Here is a 22671-nt window from a genome sequence, read left to right on the forward strand (position 1 = left end):
ATGGAACCTACTGTACGCCAGACACTATCCCACAAGCTTGAGCATAACCCACTAGCTTCCTCATGAAGTATCCCATTGACGGATCAGGAAGCAGAGGCACAGACAGGCTCAGGAAGTTGCTCAAGGTCCCAGGCTAGCAAGTGGTAAAGCTTGGATTCAGACCTAGGGAGGTCTAGTACCAGAGTCTCGTTCTCAACCTCTGCGCTAGAATGACCACTCTGGCTTGGGCAAAGAGAATCCAAGCTCTTACAGGAGGCAAGGCATTGGTGATGACATTCTTTTTTTTTTTTTTTTTAAGATTTTATTTATTTATTTGACAGACAGAGATCACAAGTAGGCAGAGAGACAGGCAGAGAGAGAGGGAGAAGCAGGCTCCCTGCAGATCAGAGAGCCCGATGCTGGGCTCAATCCCAGGACCCTGTGACCATAACCTGAGCCAAAGGCAGAGGCTTTAATCCACTGAGCCACCCAGGCGCCCCTGGTGATGACATTCTTGGGATAGCCATCTGTGTAGATCGCTGAAGTAAAGTTACCTGAGGAAAGTCTTGCTACCTTCTACAAACCCTGCCTCAGTGACAACGCAGAATCCTGTACAGGTATCTGAATGGCAGAAATCCTGAAGGAAACAAAAAGACCATATCCAAATAAATTAAAGTCACTTGTGCTACAGACCACAACTATGATCCTAAGAAACCTCACGTTACCAAAATATATATATATATGAATAGTTATTTCAATATGGGAAAAGGAGGGTTATGTTACAGAGAATAGATAAGGTTAAATAATTCTTCCTGTAGGATCTTTGATCACAGAGAGTTTAAATACATCTTGTTGCCATCTGAAAATCATGAACGGCTTGATCACAGGCCAAAAAAAGAGAACCTTGGACAGCACAAAAAAATAACCTGCTGCCAAGTTCACACCCATCGACGATAAAGAAAAGCCCAGGGCTCCCTCCGACGGTGCTTAAATCACAACCCCTTGTGTCTAGAAAGTGCAAACCAATGTTTCCCATGTTGGCGGGTGCGTAATAACCTGTTCTTGAGATGAAAGCTGACACCATAAGCGAATATAAATCAGTGATGTTTGTGTAAGGTCTCTTGTGGTAGATAAGACTGAGAACAACAGTGCTCGGGAAAATAAGGAGCACCAGGGACGGGGAACAACAGCACATCCGTCCCGTTACTTGCTCTAAATGGTATCTCACCATCTTAACTCAGGCTGCCTGCCTTTAGCCAGCAGACCCGGGCCGTGCTGTTCCTATTAATATCAGAAATAGTTTCCACGGCAATCACTTCTCCTTTCCTTCAGGAGAAAGGGAGGAAAGGAAATGCTCCCTGAGTCAGACTCATCTATTTTTCATTTGCACCGTGGGCTGTCCAAGCCTGCCAGCCCAGCCGAGGCTGTAATGAGGAATCCAATAACGAGCTGATACAAACGTCAGCTGGGGCCTGCGGCCACGCGGTGGGGTTCAGTAATAGCTACGACTGTACTGACCGGCCTCCGCCTTATTCTATTCTTGCTGAACATCCTCTTGCTGGGTCCTGCGCACAGTAAAGACAGGGCTGCACAAAACGGTTCATTTCTCTAGTCATTCACTCAATATCCAGGGCAGGTTGCCATGATTACGCAGACCCTCAGCTTTTCTGTGCAAGTGGTTGGGGGGAACAGGGGAGGTAGCGAGAAGAGGGGAGGTAGCAGGCAGATGACGCTCGTTCATCAGTTCCATACATTCATATAATGGAAGCCAAGAAAAGCTGACACTATTGAAAATATTTATCCTTTAGGTTCAGACTGCTCACTTGTTTATTTTCATTTTTATTTTTTAAAGATTTTATTTATTTATTTGACACAGAGAGAGAGCACAAGCAGCGGGGAGCGGCAGGCAGAGACAGAGAGCCTGACTCGGGGCTCAATCCCAGGACCCTGGGATCATGACCTGAGCTGAAGGCAGATGCTTAACCGCAGATGCTTAACCCTGCTCTTTTGTTTCTTTAAAACAAAAGAGCACCCTCTCTTTTGGGTAGAGCAGAGGAGAGATCTGATGAAGTACTTTGGAAGAGACATAGCTTAGCTAAGTGTATTGCCAGTTTTTGAAACATCCCATTTTTCTGATGCCTCAACATCCCCACACACAGTCTGTGAGCATCTGTCCAGGCAGCCAGATGCATCACCCATGTGATAAGGCTGGTCCCCGCTGTGGTTCCTCTTGCTCTCCCCTGACTGTCACACTGTGACTGAGTGACACTCAAACTCACCAGAAAAATCTCCTCCCAACTTTGGTTGACTACCCCACCCTGACCGCCAAAAAGGCACTTGCCCACGGGGTTGCACTCTCAGCTCACCACCTGCTTGGTTCAGTCCAAGCATCCCTGGATGCTCTTTCCAAGTGGGCCTCCCTCCTCCAGGCCCAGTGAGTGTAACAGATCCTTTCATTTCCTATGCCTCTCCGTAATCTCTGGGGCTGTGTTGGCACCATCCTTAAAGACCCCATAAGGGAGACTTATTCCCCTTTCACACTATGCTAAGCCACCCAGTGGTTCTGGAAAGGAAGCTAACTCCTTTGGTGACGGTGAAGATCGAGATACAGGCCACAGGAATGGATCCTCATTCTCCGGTTTGAAAAATGCGATCTGAATGTTAGGGTTTGGAAAATACAATCTAAATTTTAGGATCTTCAAATAAAATTGGAAGGACACAAGCTTCAATCCACATTGCAGAGTACTGGAGACTTCATCAGAAAATTGCTCCTGGACACATTTAACATGTAAGCTTCATGACAATCAAAGAACCAGGTGCACCGCTATCTTTGGCGCAAGTTGTAAAGCAAAATAGCTGTGTGTTCTGCTTGGCAAACAAATGGATATTTGTAGCCCTTTCAAGTGACAGAATTCAAGCTGTTTATAAACAACAACAACAACAACAACAAAAAGATACAGAAAATTGCCTTCTAGACAGAAATATAGAATTAGCAACATTTATGGATATCACAATTAATCCAATTCTTTACATGAAAAACAAAAAAGCAAGCCTCGCCTTCTAAGGTCAAGATTGGGAGGTCTCTTCTGGCATGTTTCTTGCTAACCAGAACTCAGCCCTGCTCCTGTGGGTGGGGTCCGTGCTGTAGAGAGACGCCCGGGGTTTTTAAAAATTCTTCAGTTAAGCTTCACAGGAAGGAGAGTGTCTGTTCACATCCTGCTCCATTCTATTGCAAGGAGTCCTTGGAAATAGCTCCCCCTTTCTCCTTCACCTTGCTCTACCTGTCCCCCTAATCTGACTTCTGAGCACACAGCTAGGCTGCATTTGCCAGCCTTCTCAGAGGCCGAGTGTGGCCACAGGACTAATCCAGAAGCCCAGTGGTGGAGTGTATGTGGGGAGGGGGAGGCAGCAGTGACTGGAAGGAGAGGCACAGGCCTGGCTGGGGTGGACTGGAGAGCAACTGGGAAGGGAAGAATGGAGAGTTGAGTAGAAACAAATTAGACACGTCTTTCACAGCCAGAGACGTGGGGCAGGAGCCAGAGAGCAAGATGGGGTCAGGAGAGGACTGCTCTTTCTTTAAGATGAGGGATATTACAGCATGTTTTAGGTGGCTAAGAATAAGCCAGTCAAGAGGGGAAAATCAGTAACGCTGGAGAGAGGAGATAAGTGGAGGTATGAAGTCCGTGTCCGTGACCGGGAGAGAGGAACCAGGGACAACATACCTTAGGAGGGACCAGCTTTAAATAGGAGCAGAGATAACATGGCCACTCTAACAGATGGGGGTCTCTGGGGACAAGGGCAGGTGGCAGGACAGTGAGAAAGTCCTTTTTCTGTTGTTTGAGTTTCCCAGTAAAATAAGAAGCAAAAGCAAGGTTTGCGGCTCAGAGGGTGATCCTTAGAAAAGGTAGAAACAACCCGTTTCCTCTAGACCCTGCAACAAGCAGCCTCAGGCTGGACCAGTGGGGGCTCCAAAGCTCACTGGGAAGCCCAGCTCCCAGCCCAAGAACTGCTGAGCTACGTCTTTTTCTTCCCTTCTCCCTGTCTCTTTTTTCAAAAATTATTTATTTACATATTGTCACTGCAGGGTCCTATTTATGTTGTGAGTTGCAACTTAGTTTCAGCAAAACAAAATAATGCATAACATTAAATTAACGTTGTTAATTTATTAGTTTTGTTGTTTATTGTCTTGGCTTTACAGCTGTGTAAGCACCATAAACCTAAGGTACTTTTCGACCTTAAGGCTTCTCACCATGCATACACACACCGGCAGTTAACTATGCGAGGTGATGGATGTTAATTCTTTTGATCATGGTAATTATTTCACCATATATAATCAAATCATGTTGTACACTTTAAATACATACAATTTTATTTGTCAATTATTCTTCAATAAAGCTGTTAAAAAAAAAAATACCAAGCCCAGCTCTTCTTCTTCTTCTTTTTTTTTAAGACTTTATTTATTGGTCAGAGACAGAAAGAGAGAGACGGGGGAGAGAAAACATGAACAGGGAGAGGGGCAGGGGAAGAAGCAGGCTCCCCACTGAGCAAAGAGGCCAATGAGATGCTGGAGTCCATCCCAGGACCCAACAATCATGACCTGAGCTGAAGGCAGACACTTAATGACTGAGCCACCCAGGGGCCTGTTAAATATTTTTAAAAGGCTCACAGTATAATGTTTACAGAAAACCATTCCAAAAATGGAATTGGTTCTGTGGCTTAGATAATAGTTCTGTATAAATGTTCATTTTCCTGGTTTTGATAATTGCACTGTACTTATGTAAGAAAGCATCCCTGTTTTTTAGGAAATACACACTGCACTCAAGCATTTATGGGTAATGGAGCATTACGTCTATACTTACTCTCAAACAACTAAGAGAAAATAATAATATACACAGAATGATGAAGCAAATGTGGCAAAATATTTACTATGGGAGAATCTGGATAAAGGGTGTCATTCTTACTTGATCTTAGCCAAAAGGCCAAGAATCGATAGAGGGTGTCATTCTTTTTTTTTTTTTTTTTTTTAAGATTTTACTTACTTATTTGACAGAGATCACAAGTAGGCAGAGAGGCAGGCAGAGAGAGAAAAGGAAGCAGGCTCCCCACTGAGCAGAGAGCCTGATGTGGGGCTCGATCCCAGGACTTGAGCTGATCATGACTTGAGCTGAAGGCCGAGGCTTAACCCACTGAGCCAACCAGGTGCCCTGAGAGTGTCATTCTTTAGAAAAGCAAGTAACTCAGTAAAAAGAGGTCCAATGATATGGACAGGCCATTTACAGGCAGAAGAATAAATAAAGATGTTTAATAAAATTCTATAGTGTGATGCTCAACCTTATTAATAAGCAAGCAAAATGCAAATGAGTTGTTGTTTTTCACCCGTGTTGCCCAGGATGTAGGAAAACAGGCACTTTTGGTCACTTTTGGCACAGCCTGTGGAAATGTTTTCAGTAGTTATCTAACAAATTTGGAGATGTGCATGCCCTTGGATGCAGCAATTCTGCTTCTAGAGCCCTATTCTATAGAGGGGGTAAAGGCAGCATGCACAATTATACAGAGTGTGATCTTTCTTTGGTTAACAATAAAAAGCTACACATAAATCGCAAAAATGGGAACAATGATTAATGATTACCTCCAGGTTTTAAAAAGGAGACTGTGGGGCTCCTGGGTCATGATCCTGGAGCGCCTCAGGTCATGATCCTGGAGCCCCAGGATCGAGTCCTGCATCAGGCTCCCTGCTTAGCAGGGAGTCTGCTTCTCCCTCTTCTCATGCTCTCTCTTTCCCATTCTCTCTCTCAAATAAATAAATAAAATCTTTTTAAAAAATTAAAAAAAAAAAAAAAAGGAGACTGTGTTCTTCTCAGTGCTGCTTCTTAAAAATATATGAAATAGTCCAAACTCTGGAAAGAGCCCTGATGTCCACCGACAGATGAATGGATAAAGAAGATGTGGTATATATATACAATGGATTGTGCAGCCATCAAAAAATGAAATCCTGCCACATGTAATGATGTGGATGGAACTAGAGGGTATTATGCTAAGTGAAAAAAATCAATCAGAGAAAGACAATTATCATATGATCTCCCTGATATGCGTTATTTAAGAAACAAGGCAGAAGGTCATAGAGGAAGAGAGGAAAAAAAATGAAACAAGATGAAATCAGAGAGCAAGATAAGCCATAAGAGACTCTTAATCTTAGGAAACAAACTGAGGGTTGCTGGAGGGGATACGGGTCGGGGGATGGGGTAACTGGGTGATGGACACTGGGGAGGACACATGATGCAGTGTGCAATGGGTTTATTTAAGACTGATGAATCGCAGACCTGTACCTCTGAAGCCAATAATACATTATATGTTAATTAACTGAATTTAAATTTTAAAAATTGTATCAAAAATATACAAAATATTCACATAGGCAGGAAACATACAAAAGTGACTAGAGCAAGCCTCTATGTGCTCGCCAAGCAGAGTCACCTAATGGGAAGTTATAAGACCGTAAGTCATGAGATATATTTGAGCACCATCCCAGCTTCTTTCCACCCTTTTCCTTCCAGAGGTTCCTCTTCCTAAGCTTGCTTCTTTAAGCTTTTCTATATTTACAATGAAAACCTACTATCCTTTGCATTGATGCAAAACAGGCAGATTGCCTGCACATTGCTCAGTATGTCTGGGAGCCTCTGATAATTCCCTCCACTACTTGTTCCTGGAGAAACTGCTATTGTCAGGTCCCTCCAGTTGCATGCCACAGGACTGGCTCATTGGAGGGCTGGAATAAAATGCCATTTGGGAGCCAGTAGCTTTCACATCTGAACGCGAAGGTCATTCTTAAATGGCACAAAAGCTGGAACAATGCCAGCTTCAGCACGACTTAGCCGGGAGGCACTGTACTCAACACCTTTCCTTCTAGTCCAACTGCTTTGTTACTGTTAAGGAATTTAACGTCCAGACCAAGCATGTGACTTAGTCAAGACCAGACTCCAGGTCTGCTATGGGGAACAAAAAGGGAGGGGCTCCATGAGCGAGATGGCCCTGGATCCCTTTGTGTCCCCTGTTGGAAAATGAGAACCAGAAGGAGCGCAGACCCTGGCTTAGAGCAGGTGTTCCCAGGATGTGCCACTGAAAAAAAGGTTCTCTTTTTAGATTTCCCATAACTTAAGCCTGGTCAGCGTGCCCTTTAGTTAACAAAACAGACGGGGCTTTTCCTTTGTACTGGATCACTGGTCTTATTCGGGTTGAGATTTATTCATCCAAACTCAAAAGTCTTGGCAGCCAAACCCTGCCTCTCAGATGTCAGCTCTCTGGCCCTATAATATGACAAGGAATTACACAACTGGCCTCATTGCTGAGACTTAGGGACACACACACACACACACACACACAGCACCACAGCTCTGGGTTTTCACTTTTATATCTCTCAAGAAGCTAAACAATGGAAGCTGTAAATATCAATGCACCTGAGCCTACATCATAGGCTTTTAAAGGAAATTTTGCCTGGCCAATAGCCCATGTGGTAGCCAGCCTCCATGATGGCCCCCAGGGATCCCCTTCTCTGATGTTCACGCTCCTGTGTAGTCTCCTTCCAGGCTGTAGCAGGGTTGGAGAACAGGCAGAAGTGATGTCTGTCACTTCGAAGATTAGGTTATGAAAAGCACTGTGGCTTCTGCTTTGAACCCCCTCCCCCTCCAACTCTCTCTCTCCTGACTTGGGCAGAAGTCAACCGCCATGTGCTGGGGACGCTCAGCAGCACAGGACGCTCAGAAGCACAACCTGTGGAGAGGCCCATGTGGAGAACTAAAAACTCCAGCCGAGAGTCACACGAGTGAAACTTCTGGGAAGGAGATTCTCTGGCTCCAGGCGAGGCTTTAGCTTGACTGCAGCCTCATGAGAGACAGTGAACTAGAACCCTCCAGCTGAGCCACCCCCAGACCTCTGTCCCCAGAAACCATGAGATAATAAATGTTTGTTGTTTTAAACCACTGAGTTTTGGGGTAATTTGTTACTACTCCCAATAGATAACTAATCTTCCTACCCCTCAATAGCCAGTCTGTTATGAAATAACTCTAGTTTCACTAAACTATGTTTTAGAGGTTAAAAAATGGCAGTTACAGACTTTCTTTCTTTTTTTTTTGGTAAAGATTTATTTACTTTACAGACAGAGATCACAAATAGGTAGAGAGGCAGGCAGAGAGTTGCGGGGGAGGAACAGGCCTCCCGCTGAGCAGAGAGCCGATGTGGGGCTCGATCCCAGGACCCCGGAATCATGACCCGAGCTAAAGGCAGAGGCCCAACCTACTGAGCCACCCAGGCACCCCTCTTTCTTTCTTTCTTTCTTTTTTTTTAAAGATTTTCTTTCTTTCTTATTTGTCGGGGTGGGGACACAAGCAGGGGAGCGGCAGGCAGAGGGAGAAATTGGCTCCCCACTGAACAAGGAGCCTGATGCAGGGCTCGATCCTAGGCCCCTGGGATCATGACCTGAGCCAAAGGCAGACGCTTAACTGACTGAGCCACCCAGGTGTCCTGGTCACAGACTTTTGCACAATTTTTAAAGCCCCTTATTTGATACATATAACTGATGGATCCAAATTTCTAAAAATTTTCTCAGTCGACTGAACTCAAATAGTAAAAGATTTTTCAAAGGACTACAAATTGCTGCCATAATATCCAATATCCAGGCAATTGTGTATTTCAGAGAAGGACTGGAAAGCTCTTTATTTTACGAGGCTTTGGGGGAGCTGCCTTCCCAGCAAGCCCTCCCTGAGCACCTGCTGAAAACCTCCATGTGGCTTTCAGCCCACTCCGGATCTAGGACAACATGCGGGCTCTTAGGTACGCCTGGCTGCCTTTTTCATCCCCGGTCTCTTTCTCTAGAACACTGTAAATCAAAGGCTCCAGCTAAAGCTTATCCATCAAACCTGGAGATGAAAAGAAGACGAGACCAAAAGAGACATAAATAAAACCCTCCCCTGTGAGACAGTATGGCAGCTGGCTAAGCGATCACTGAATGTCAGATTCAAGTGACATTTTCCCTTCTTGATTTTATGAACTTAGTCTGGTCTTTCACACTCCTCTTTTTTAAGCCTACCCATGACAAACAAGTCCAAGTTTGCCTAGTAAAAATACCACTTACTGTGGGAGAATGTCTTCTAATCTGAACATTTCAGAGGCTGATTTCTTGGATTTTCTATTGCTAGAAGGTAAATTTCAAGATTAAAGAGATGGTATCTAGCTCACACTTTATTCCTAGGAGCTAGCTCTGTGCCTGGCACACAGCAGGTACTCACTGAATATTTGAATTTTCTTTTCCATCTCTGAAGGCCTATCAATCAATCAACCAACCAATCAATCAAAGGGTATCTGTAAGTGGCTATGGGTATAGCACAGAGCCAAGAGCTGTGAGGACCATGAAATTTAACACAACAGATACACACCTGAAGCACTTAAAAAAGATTATTAAGCCATCCTGGTGAATCCACTGGAATCCAGTTTTCTTTGTACAGAAACAAAGGTATGACTTTCTTAGCAAGTTATGTGATGTTTTAAATATTCTATGTAGTTGTTCCTACGGCACCAGAAAGTGATAAGCCTTCATTGAGTACTTATTCTGCTGAGGACAGAGCAGTTACATAGGTGAGCACTACAGTTCATAAGCCAAGTCTGGGATTGGAAATAATGTAAAAGGGTAAGAGTGGAAGGGGTTTTGTTTCCTTCTAATAGTCTGTATGTTCAGTATCTCCTCCAATCAGTATGTATTAGTTTAAATAAAGCCGGATGAAATAAATGTACTCTTAAAGGAGTGGAATCAGGTGGAAGTGGGAAAAAGATTGGGTAAGTTGACGACGAGTCAGGGAAAGGGGAACTCTGAGGAAGAGCACAAACTTTGGAGTCTGCAGATCTGGGTTCGGATCTCGACATCACTAGAGTATCAGTTGTGTCTCTGGGCAGATAAGTCTGCCTTTCTGAGCCCATACTTCCTACTCTGCAAAAGAGGGATAATAGTGCCTCTCGAGGTAGAAAACGAAGATTAAATGAGACAGTATTCATGGAAAGTTCTGAGCATGGTGGTAATGGTGGACGGAGTCATGGTGGCTATTATCCCTACACCAACACGAGTGACAGGGAGTGATATCTGATGCAATTTGGGGGGTCCCCTGTGTCTCTTTTGATACACAGCTAAAGAGCTCTCCCCTCCCCCTGTCTTCTATCACCGTCCTGTTTCACCCTTTCTACTCTTCTCTTTTTTCCACTGTTTTTGTCTCCACCCATAAGATCGGCTGCTGTGCTTGGGTCTGCAGCTGGGATCTAGTTTGGCGAAGCAGGGTCAGGTCACGCGACCCGGGATCCTGCTGTCCTAGCATCTCAGTAGGTGATTTCAAGCCTCTTACTCCCTCTTGACAACTCTGTGTCATCTAACCTATAAAATGGTGACAGGACCCCTGACTTTACTTACGACAGAAAAATATTAGGAGAAAAACAATTTAAGTAAAGAGAACAGAGTAACTGGTGCCAGACCTGCCCTTCTGCTGTGAACAACTAGAAAGCGGGACAAAACAACAGCTTCCAGATACTGAACAGAGGAAGTTTAGGAGAGAGGGGGGAAGCAAGTAAGATGGGCCTTGGACTGCACCCACTTTCTGCCTGGAGGCACCCTCTAGACCACAGGACAAGGAGGGAGAAGCCAAGCAGGGCACAGAGATTGGAATTTGAGGTGCCTGAAATTTACGAAGCCAAGTCCTGCAGAGGAGGGAGGAGTTGCATAGAGAGAAAACTCCAGAAACCAGCCCAGAGTTTATTCTTTTGAATCTTTCACCAAGTACTAATCTGTGCACATTTAAGGTGAAAGTCCATAAAGCCAGGCAAAGCCAGGAGATCTGGGAGCTGGGCACCTCTCAGAAGTCACACGGGGTTGGGAGACACGCAGGTCCTGACAGTGGGAATGGAGAGTCCTTGTTGAACAGCTGGGGTATTCAGGAGAGACCCAGAAAGGTCACACCTTGGTAGGAACCTCAACTAGCTGCCCTAAAATCTCCCTAACAAGCTTAGAAGCAAGCCTTGAAAGGATCAAGTCCTCCAACAAGTAATCTATCTACCAGTGACACCATTATTTTTACATAAAAACAAATTTCCAAGTACAGGAAGTACAGGAAGACATGGATACCATCAAGTGGGATAATACTAAGAAGGGATTTTCAGTGGTTACAGGAGGCTTTACAAAGGGTCCTCCCAGCGCGGGTACTGGCAAACTTTTTCTGTAAAGGGCCAGAAAACTGTACAGAATCAGGCCTTGAGTCAGATTTGGTCCATAGGCCTTAGTCTGCCAACCTCCACCAACCTCCACCAACCTCTGTGTTACGGAGATATCACTGGTCTCTCCACATCATACTCTACGAAGTGAGAATCTGCACTTTCACCAGACCCCTCCGTGACTGATACCTACATTTTCTTTTGAAAAGCACTGCCCTAAGGCAGTGGTTCTTAAAGCTTGGCTGCATATCAGGATCAACTAAGGAGCTTTGAAGAAATTCTGATCCCCTCCTGTATCCATTAAATCAGAGCTTCTAGAGGTGGAACCCAGGCATCAATAGCATTAAAGCCCCTCCAGGGGATACCAATGTGCAGTGAAGGCTGAACATCAAGAAGAGGCTCACTTGGTATAGTCACACCACTGTCAAGTTCATATGCCAGCAGAGAAGGCAGCCCAACGCCCCACCAGGCCCACTTGCTCTCAGAAACGAATGGATTCCAGAATCACAGAAAACCCAAGGAGCGTGAGTGATGAAAAAGAATGTTAGAGCTAATTCTTCTTCTTTTTTTTTTTTTTTTTGAAGTATAGTTGATATACAACGCTACTTGAGTTTCAGGTGTACAACGTAGTGATTCCAAAACTCTCCACCCTATGCTATGCTCACAAGTGTACCTCCCATCTGTCATCACACAACTCATTAGAGCTAGTTCTTTTTCTTTTCTTTTCTTTTTTTTTTTTTTTAAAGATTTTATTTATTTATTTGTCAGACAGACAGAGAAAGAGCACAAGCAGGGGGAGAGAAAAAGGGAGAAGCAGGCTTCCTGCGGAGCAGAAATCCATCGGGGGACTTGATCCCAAGACCCTGAGATCATGACCCAGGCAGAAGGCTTAACCAACTGAGCCACTTAGGCTTCCCCCTACGAGCTAGTTCTTGATGTCTGTTTCTAGTCCTCTGGTGGTGTGTGCCATTAAGAAAAGGAATCTGGGAAGCGCAGACTGTATTTAAAAAGATGTTATCAATTTCAGCCTCAAAAGTTAAACATTTAGTTATAAGTAGACAACTCATTAATCTTTTTTTAATGTTAAGGAATTCATTCCATAGGGCTGAGCTCAGAAGCATTTTAAATTTAGGAACATTTAACACAAAATATACAGATATTCCTAAATAAACCATTGAGTGCCCAGTACTATTCATCAAGATTTTTGGGTCCCATACAATTTCACAGATGAGATTTGCTTTTTCCAGTGTTTATAAATATTTAGCACCTTTAAAGATGCTTTCTGGATCAATAGTCAGGATACCATGAAAGAGAGGCAGTAATAGGTGTTTTGAGAAAAGCTGGCTCATTTCTTGATATAAAGTCCAAAATAACCACTTAACTCATTTCTTTTTGTTTCTCTTTGCCTTTACCATTTGAGGAAATGGTAAAGATATATGATTCCTTCTTCCACTGCTCTTTTATAATATTTGCATTTTCTCCCACCCCTAGAAAAGTACAGAAGCTCTTTATCACATGATTAATTTTACAAGCAAAAGAAAAATCTATTCATTTACTCCATTAATACTAAAATTTTTCCAGGTTCTATGCACATGTCACCTCTGAGAGGCTTTTCCTGGCCGTGGTGTTTAAATCACACCCCCAAATCTTGTACTGCATTCCCTTTTCCCATAGCACCAGCTGATATATTATTTAATTTTTTTGTTTTGTTGTCTCTGTATCCCCTCAGCCATGACTGAAGTCACTGGAATAAAAGCTTGAAGGCAAGATCTTCACCTATTTCATCCACTGTGTCTCCCCAGTATCAAGCACAGGGTTTGGCATGTAGTAGATGCTCAATAATCATTTCTTGAATGGATGAAAAACAACATCCACTACATGTTAAAGAATCCAGGCATCAGGAGTTCAGGTAAACCACCCAAAAGAGTATGGAGAAAACTGGAAAGAACCCAGTATGTTGTTGAGGTGTGATGCCCCGTGAGAGTGATGCACAGGGCAACCTTTTCTCCCAACAACGTTAACGATTTACTCTGAAAGGCAGAGAGACAGGCAATGTCACTGAGCTGGAAGCTTATAATCTACTAAAAATATCATCCACAAACTTTACAAAAATCTCCCCACCAAAGGAAATGTAATCCACAGAGAAGAATAGCCTTGCTGTCTTATGAGAGGCTACCCATTCCCTTGCTTAATGATACCAGAATTTTTAGAAATGGAAGGAAGGGCTCTGAAGTTTCAGGCAGGATAATCTCTAAGCAGTAGTTACTAATCACCCTACTACTAGTTTCCTGTTGCCTCCTTAGCCCCAGGGCCGTGGAAGGAGTGCTTTATGCCCTATGTCCATCAAAGTGTCCCAGGCACTCTAGACTCATGGTAGGCCATGATGAAGTTCTCACCAGTCCATGGCCAACGGAGAAAACAAGCAACCACAGAAGGTTGCTCTTTACTTTGGGATTAGGTCCGCCTTCCATTTTGTGTATTAAAATAGCCTTTCTTTTACGGAATAAGGGTAGATCTGTGAAGTTCACGGTATAGGCCGTTTTTTAGGTCTTCCCTTGGCAAAATACGAAGTGGGGCCCATCTACGTTGTCCTCAAGAAAGAAGCAGGAGAGGAGGGTGAAGGGGAGAGTATTGGAGAGGGAGAAGGAGGAAGAGAAAGGGAATCGAAGCTGTATCCCAACATCGACAAATGTCCCCAGGGTGAGGGGGATAAGGTTACCCCTGTTTGAAAAACACCAGTGCAGAGTAAATACTTGAGTTGTCTACACAAACAAGGTAGGATGGATGCAGTTGTTAGGAGACTGTGGTAGTTAGAAGAAAACCGGTCCGGGGCTGCAGCTGGAGATGCGGAGGGCCAGCCGCACTGAGTCACTCTTTTTTCTTCAAGATTTTATTTCTTTATTTGACAGACAGAGATCACAAGTAGGCGAGAGACAGGCAGAGAGAGAGGAGGAAGCAGGCTCCCTGCTGAGCAGAGAGCTGGATGCAGGGCTCAATGCCAGAACCCTGGGATCATGACCTGAGCCAAAGGCAGAGGCTTTAACCCACTGAGCCATCCAGGTGCTCCCACACTGAGTCACTCTTGGTAGAAGAATGGCACTCCACCCAGGAGCAGGCTGAGGTGTGAAACTAGGGACCCACCTCATGCAAGACAAACAGCTTTTCCTACCTGACTGCTGCTAATCGGCACGTAAGGTGTCTATAAAAAGAAAGAGGGATTTAACTGCAAATTCCAAGCAAATTAATTTAAATCTAAGGATCTGCTTAAGGAGAGCCGTGTCTGTTCATGCCACGAAGATGAACTCTAAATAGCTCGCATTCGTTCCCCTGGATTAGTATTCATTAAGTCCACAGAAACGGGTCGTCTGTTCTTGTGCAGACACGAACACTCAGACCCCTTCTATTAGGCATGAGTCTGGTTCTTTAATGATTTTTTTTAAAAGCTGTCATGGTGATCCTTTAGGAACACGGTTTTAGAAAGAAAAACCCACCCCCAACATTTCTCACCTCCTGTAGGAGAAATTATTCTGTTTTAGTTCCACCTCTGGAAGTACGTTCTCATGATACATGTGCCACAGCTCTCTATTGGCCGCTATGGTAACTCGTTAAAAAATGACACCCCCTCAATTCCCATGGTGCATTAATTTGGTGTTCTAAAACAAATATTTTATAATGAAATAATTCTTAGCAAATAATAAGATTAACCTCACTAAACTGGCTTCTATAACACTTCCACTATCAGTAAATGTGTTTCTTATATGGTTTTAAGAACTTCTGTGACTACTGAAGGCTTCATTATAAATGTGTTCTGCTAGGGGTACCTGGGGGGCTCAGTCCATTAAAATATTAAAATAGCATTGACTGTTAGGCAGCAAACCCTTACAGAGGTAGCTCAAACCTGAGAAGTGAGAGCGGCCACGCCACGCTCCTTCCTGGGACCTCCACTCAGCAGCTCCACTTCAAGCCACCATATCTTTGAACTGTGTCTGTGAGCCTCTATGTTTTTGCTTTTTTTTAAAAAATCTCAATTTATTCTGTGCATCTGCTAACAAGGTGTGTCCTAAGGTGTCAGAAAAGCTTAAAAGAGATTATTTTTGGAGTCTGGAAATGCTCAAAAATTTTTCCATATAAATTAACGGTATTGCTTCTTCATTTTATGCCATTTTATGAAAGCTTTCATAGGAATGCTCTACTTACAGACAGCACAGGAAGCTTGTATTTAAAATGCAGCAACATAGTTCTTAAGATATGATTTGACTAATGAGAACAGGCATTCACTGAAGGTACTGGGTAAGACAGATATGAGAAAATCTACTACAAGATTATTTGTGAGAGTAAAATAGTGGGAACAGCCTCAACATCCATCAAAGACATCACGTGAAATAAATTATGGTCCAACCACACAACAGAATACTACGTAGCCACTAAAAAATGAGCTCTGCATTTGTATTTCTGAAGAATAGATATGTATGCTATGTCTGTAATATATATGTATATATGTACATGTATGTATGGCTATACAGATATTTATGTTATAATTGTGTAGAACATTTCTGGAAAGATACACAAAAGGTATTTACAATTACCTCTAGGGAGAAGCACTGAGGAGACACTGGACTTGTCCATTTCATTTTGTGCCTTCTGTACTATTTATTTTCTGATGTTTTCTTTTAAAAGGATGAATATTGGGTGCCTGGGTGGCTCAGTTGGTTAAGCATCTGCCTTCGGCTCAGGTCATGATCCCAGGGGCCTGGGATCTAGCCCCATGTCAGGCTCCTTGTTCAGCAAGAAGCCTGCTTCTCCCTCTCCCGCTTTCCCTGCTTGTGTTCTCTCTCTCTGTCAAATAAATACATAAAATCTTAAAAAAAAAATAAATAAAAGGATGACTATTGCCTTCATCACAAGTATCATAACTATCACATGTATACCAAAGTGGGGACCTCCCTCCAAAGACCAGTAGCAGCAAGTATTCAACAAGAAGAAAGATATGCCTTGGATTTATTCTCTTTATTCCCTAATGGCTCCCAGGGAGCATGAGTTCTGAAGCCTGACAAAAAAAGGCTGTATCCTCAAAAAGGAAGTCAAAGGGGTGCCTCTTTTCCAGCAATGTTAAAATACTTCTAGGGCATTTGATTTGCCAAATTGGGAACATTCCACAGAAATAGGACTCTAACTTATGAAACGGCTTTGAATAATGCAGTGTTTATATATATATATATATATATATAACATATATATATATGGATGATATTATTTTCAGAAATATTTTCGGAAGTTAGGAGTTTCTGTTATATTTTGGGATTTTAATCTTTTTTTAAACCAATGATATCACTGTGCCAGTTTGAATTACAAGCGTGATTCAAATATGGCCAGGAGCTGCCCTCGGCCCCACAGAGGAGACGGACAGAAGGCAAAGGCTGGCTGACGAGAGGCACGGCTCTGTGGGCTCTAGCTGGAAGCGGGGGGCACGGCCCTGGCACACAGCTGCCAGCCCACTGATTCCTTAGCCAATGTGCCCATGAACAAAATGAGAACTCAAGGCAGAAGATGACAGGTCATGGTTCCAAGACTGCTCACTTACTCTCAGACACCAAAAGCAAGTCTTGCGATAGAAAGAAATAATGTGTGGCAACCATCACCGTCACCACTCCACACTCTCCCTCACCCCAGGTCTCTCAGTTCACAGCCCCTGGACGCACCAAGTCACAAACATGGGGTGTAATAAGGAATGCTGGGGCCTTGCCTGAGCAGCAGGTCAGGGGCAGACCAGACGGCTAGGAAAACCGACTCTCCCATCTTTCTGCTGTGGCATGGAGATGCTGACTCTTCTTGCCCGTGGCCGGAAGCAGATGCCAGGAACCTCAGCAGTCCCTGGGACAACGTCACCGGCCTCTGTGCCCCTTCTGTCAGGATTTTTGGGTTTTTTTCATCCTAAACCTAATTCCTTCAGCATTTGGGAAGCTGCTTTTCAAAACTGCATGCCCAACTGGGAAAAGTGGAAACGGACACTGGCATTTATCCCAGAGACTCTGCTTCCTGACACTAATACAGGAATGATCAGCGCTTCTTAACCATCACAAGGGATGGGACATAGGAATGGAAGATAAAGAGACAGGCAAGTGTTCTCATGTTCAATGGGGAGGAAGAAGATACAATCTGTAAGTGCGTTCATAATGGACCATTGAGCCTGATGCCTGAAGAGTTTAATGTGTGGGGTAGAACTCTCATCTGTGACACCTTTGTGTGCCCAGTTCCATTGGGTAGGTATTCTTAGCCCCATAAAACAGATGAAAAAACTGAGGGTCAGGGAAGATCTTTAACACACCTAAGGACAAAAAGTATTAAAGCCCTTTAAACCCTAAAGGCTGCATTTTCTCCAAATTGGAACAGACAGAGAAACATGGTCACCAGGCCCAGCCATGAGTTCTAAGAGGTTAGGCCCACCTCTTTCTGCTCACAGATTTAGCAGAGACTTCCAGTACTTACATTCCTGTTTTGTTGTCCATCCCAAATAATCTACCTTTTCCTCTTTTTTAAGGAACTGAATGGCTGTTAATTAGACTTCTTGTGGTGATCATTTTGTAATATACGCATATGCTGAATTATGACATTGTATATCTGAGACTAATAAAGCATTATATGTCAATCATATTTCAATTTTTATTTTTTATTTTTTTTAAAGATTATTTATTTATTTATTTGACAGAGAGATCACTAGAAGGCAGAGAGGCAGGCAGAGAGAGAAGAAGGGAAGCAGGCTCCCTGCCGAGCAGACAGCCCGATGTAGGGCTCGATCCCAGGAACCTGGAATCATGACCTGAGCTGAAGGCAGAGGCTTTAACCCACTGAGTCACCCAGGCGCCCCACATATCTCAATTTTTAAAAAGACATTATGTAGGGGTGCCTGGGTGGCTTAGTCGGTTAAGCGTCTGGCTTCAGCTCAGGTCATGATCCTGGAGTCCTGGGATCTAACCCCAGGTCAGGTTTCCTGCTCCACAGGGTGTCTGCTTCTCCCTCTTCCTCTGACCCTCCCCCTGCTTGTGCTCTGTCTCTTTCTCTCTGTCAAGTAAATAAATAGAATCTTAAAAAAAAAAAAAAAAGATACTACATAAAAAAGAAAGTGATACAATGTACTGCTGTAGAAAAGCCTAATTTCTATTTATCCTAAAGATACAAACTTAGTGATCCGAAGGGGCACGTGCACCCCAATGTGTATAGCAGCAATGTCCACAATAGCAGAACTATGGAAAGAATCTAGATGTCCATCAGCAGATGAATAGATAAAGAAGATGTGGTATATATACAATGGAATACTATGCAGCCATCAAAAGAAAGGAAATCTTGCCATTTGTGACGACGTGGATGGAACTAGAGGGTATCATGTTTAGCAAAATAAGTCAATCGAAGAAGGACAACTACCATATGATCTCCCTGATATGAGGAAGTGGAGATGCAACGTGGGGGGCTGGGGGGTAAGGAAAGAATAAATGAAACAAGATGGGGTCGGGAGGGAGACAAACCATAAGAGACTCTTAATCTCACAAAACAAACTGAGGGTTGCTGGGGGGAGGGGGGTTGGGGGGGTGGGGTTATGGACATTGGGGACGGTATGTGCTATGGTGGGTGCTGTGAAGTGTGTAAACCTGGCGATTCACAGACCTGTACACACCCTGGGCCTAATAATACATTATATGTTTATTAAAAAATGCAAAAATTATTGAAAATAAAAAGAAAAGAAAAGCCTAATTTCTTTTTTTTTTTTTAAGATTTAATTTATTTGACAGAGAGATCACAAGCAGGCAGAGAGGCAGACAGAGAGAGAGGGAGAAGCAGGCTCCCCGCTGAGCAGAGAGCCCGATGTGGGGCTCGATCCCAGGACCTTGAGATCACGACCTGAGCCGAAGGCAGTGGCCCAACCCACTGAGCCACCCAGGCGCCCCAAGAAAAGCCTAATTTCTTAAAGAATCCCAAAAGGGGATTTGGGACACTGATTGAGAAAGAAGAGTAAAGAGGGGGAAATAGCATCCTATCACTGCAGCTTCATGACCCTTAGACCAAAATGCAGGCATTAAGGTGCAAGCTTGCTACGATGGGACAATGCTATCTCCTTAGAGGGAAAAAGGGCATTCGGGGTTCATGCTGTTAAGATGTTGTCTTTCAGCTGACGGAGCCTCACCTGGGTCCTGCCACCCGGACTTCACTCAGATACCCTGCCCAGGCTTTATCCCTGCCCCCAGCACACAGCCCTCTTCCCTTGCAAACAAACTGCCAAGGAGTCTCTGAGTATGTACAATCTCTTGGGCTGTTTGTTGTTCTCCCCCTGCCTCTGAACACCTCATTTTCCAAAAGTCAACAGGAAACACCTCATGCAAAACTGAATAAAATCCTGCTTCTTCACACAAATTCCTACTGGGTGCCCCAGCCTGTGTCTCGAAACCAGGCACAGACTGTCAAGTGCACCGGGACACGTGACTGGGTGACAGGGATGGCTGATGGATGGACACCTTCACCACAATAACGTCTGCCCCGAAATTCCTAGGGTACACATTATGTGAGGCCCTGACTGACATGTTCTTTTCTTTTTTTAATATTTTATTTATTTATTTTCCGATGTGGAGCTCAATCCCACGACCCCGAGATCATGATCTGAGCTGAACCCGAGTCAGGTACCCAACAGACAGAGTCACCCAGGCGCCTCAAGCCATGCTTGCGATATCCTTGTGCAGCCACAGATCAGCTCTAAGATAGAGAAAGATTACAGACCCTGACCAAACAAAATTAGCCTGCAGGAACTGTTAAAGTCACATAGAAAACACAAAGGAAACAGTAAAAGCTAGTTATTTTTTTCTTGTTCTATGCTAATGTTTCACATTAATTTTATTTAAAAAAAACTTTTTTTAAAGATTTTATTTATTTATTTGACAGGCAGAGAGGCAGGCAGAGAGAGAGAGAGGAGAAATCAGGCTCCCTGCTGAGCAGAGAGCCCGATGTGGGGCTCGATCCCAGGGCCCTGGGATCATGACCTGAGCCAAAGGCAGAGGCTTTAACCCACTGAGCCACCCAGGTGCCCCTAAATTTATTTTTTTAAAGATTCCTTTATTTATTTGAGAGGTGACAGGCAAAGGGAGACAAGAGAGAATCTCGGGCAGATTCCCCACTGAGTGCAGAGCCCAATGCAGGGCTCTACATGGGGCTGAGCCTAGGACCTTCAGATCATGACCGGAGCTGAAATCAAGAGTCACTTAACCAACTGAACCACCCAGGGACCCCCTCATTAATTTTACTGATCCAGCATAGGATCTTTTGACTGAGGAGGCAGGAGACAGGCCTTCCAGCACCCCAACAGCTAGCCCACTACCACCTACTCTTACAATTCTTGCAGAGCCTCAGAAGGGTCTGCAATCAAACCAAGGCAAAGTACAAATGCCTTCAAGAATACTGTATTAAAATACAGCCCCTCTTGAGTTGCCAGTGTTGGGGGCCTACTGAGTATGTGCTGAGGGCAGGAATAAACTGGGGACAGTGAGAAGGGACAGCCAGGGATGGTAACCCTCTTCACTGTCTTGGCCCTGGCCCTAGCCTGTAGCACACGTGACAGAGAATTTTATTGTATGACCTCTGGAAGTCACCTTAGGAGGCAGTGCTGCGTTACAAGGCCATTGCTTGAAGGAACCACCTGGTTAGCTGGGGAACTATGTGGCATGTGGTGATCACTGACCAAGCTCTGGAGACCAGCTGACTAGTTCCACCACAGCCTTGGTCAAATAACCTAGCCACTCGTCAGTTTTTCCTCAACTGTCAACGTGGATAAAAATAGACTCTCTCCCCTTGCTTACTGGGATAAGGCCAAGTAAACACTCCATAAATGTCAGGGATCATGATTATTATTTGGAGGAGACATCATGCTCCTTTTGTAATCATTTTCTTGTGTGACCTTTGCAGTGAACACTTCCTGATGGTGCGAGATTTATTATCATCTCTATGCTAATTTTTCCCTTTAAGAACTGGCTGCCACATGTTTTAAAAAGCATATTCTTAGCTCTGCTGCCTATTTCAGAACTTCGAAGAGCCAAAGCAAATGTATCTCCTCCACATTTTTCTTATATTCTATTTTCTGTAAATATCCCATTTAGTCAAGTCGACAATGACTTGAATGTTCTAAGTTTGACCAACGAAAGGACAGAGTGGACTTTCCCATCTCCGCCACGGAGAACGCTTTCTGGCTAAACATGTCTTGTGTGTGTCTGATGCTCTGACCTCCTTCCAGCACTTTCATAACTACTCCTTATTTTATTTATGTGCTTCTTTATTTATTTATACCCGTGCCTTTTCCCATCAAGGACAGAAGGTGGCTTTAAGGACACACAAAAGTTGACAGGTTGGCATGAAATAAAGGTAGAGCCAAAGAAGAAAAACAAGAAAGAAAAAAAACTGAAACCCCTGGGAAAAGGGAAGAAAAAGGCATTATTTCTATATCACAGAGAAGGAAACCAGGGCACAGAGCCACGTAATGCTTTTTGAAGCAATGTGGGTTAAAAGCTAGAAATAAGCAGACACTAAGCCAACCCTACAAATATCCTGGGGCTCTGAGGCATTGGGGAATTGATGCAAAACAAAACACACCAATCCAAAAAAGACCACCGTCTGGCTCAGCAAAAGGGGGGCAGAGAGATGGGCAGTCCTCCTGGGAGTAGTCCTGGGAGCTTGGAGGAAAGTGATGTTGACAGCAATGATGACAGTCCATACCATGGATCGGGTATGAGAAAGGGCCCAGCACCATTCAAGAGCCATCCCAGCATCACCTCATTCACTACTCACCACAGTGCCTTAGGACGTACCACTAGTATTCAAATTTTGCAAAGGAGGCCCAGAAAGTTTAAGTGACTTGCTCAAAGTCATAGAGTGAGTGGGTGGCAGATTTGGACCCAGGTGATCTGACTCCAGAACACATTCCTACCCTCTATCTCCAGAATCCTCTTGCAGACAGAGGCTGTCGACGGGAAAGCTGGATGAACAGGGACGGCCTCTCAGAGAACTGAGAGGGTGAGAAAAGCAGGTATGGTGGGTGGGTCCAGGAAGTTGCAAGGGAAAATGAGGACTCATCTAGAAAATAAGAGAAGCCAGGATCTAAACCCCTGTGATGGACATGCCTTTGATGCTGAAGCTGGCAGCTTGCTGGGGGAATTCCTGAAAGTGACCTCCCAAGGAATCAGGACTAGTTTCTGACTAGTTTCCAAAACCCACCTTAACCGTGAGACAGGACATCAGGGTGTTGTTGATGTGGGTGCTGATAATGATTTAGGATTATTTAGGATTATTATCATCACTATCATTATCAACAACAACAACAACAACAACAGTGTTTGCTTTTTCCCTATGGTAAAATTAGTGCTGCCATTCAATTCAATTAGTAATTTGCTGAGCTTATACTGTGTACCAAGCACTGCACTACAC

The 22671-nt window shown here is 44.0% G+C and overlaps 1 protein-coding gene across 6 annotated transcripts in view; it reads right to left on the reverse strand.

Moving 5' to 3' along the window:
- The window catches only part of SHLD1 (shieldin complex subunit 1), a 94483-nt gene that overhangs the window by 28247 nt on the left and 43565 nt on the right, over positions 1–22671 (reverse strand). Inside the window, exon 3 of one of the 6 annotated variants that reach the window (XM_045086021.1) lies at positions 534–616. The exons of the other annotated variants lie outside the window; for them this stretch is intronic. Within the exon in view, the coding sequence (XP_044941956.1) occupies positions 570–616 (47 nt within the window). The 3' untranslated portion in view covers positions 534–569. The remainder of the gene's footprint in view (positions 1–533; positions 617–22671) is intronic. 6 annotated transcript variants of the gene reach the window in all.

This window comes from Mustela putorius, unplaced genomic scaffold, assembly GCF_011764305.1.
Source record: "Mustela putorius furo isolate JIRA1106 unplaced genomic scaffold, ASM1176430v1.1 tig00000874_pilon_pilon_pilon, whole genome shotgun sequence".
NCBI classification, from domain to species: Eukaryota; Metazoa; Chordata; class Mammalia; order Carnivora; family Mustelidae; genus Mustela; species Mustela putorius.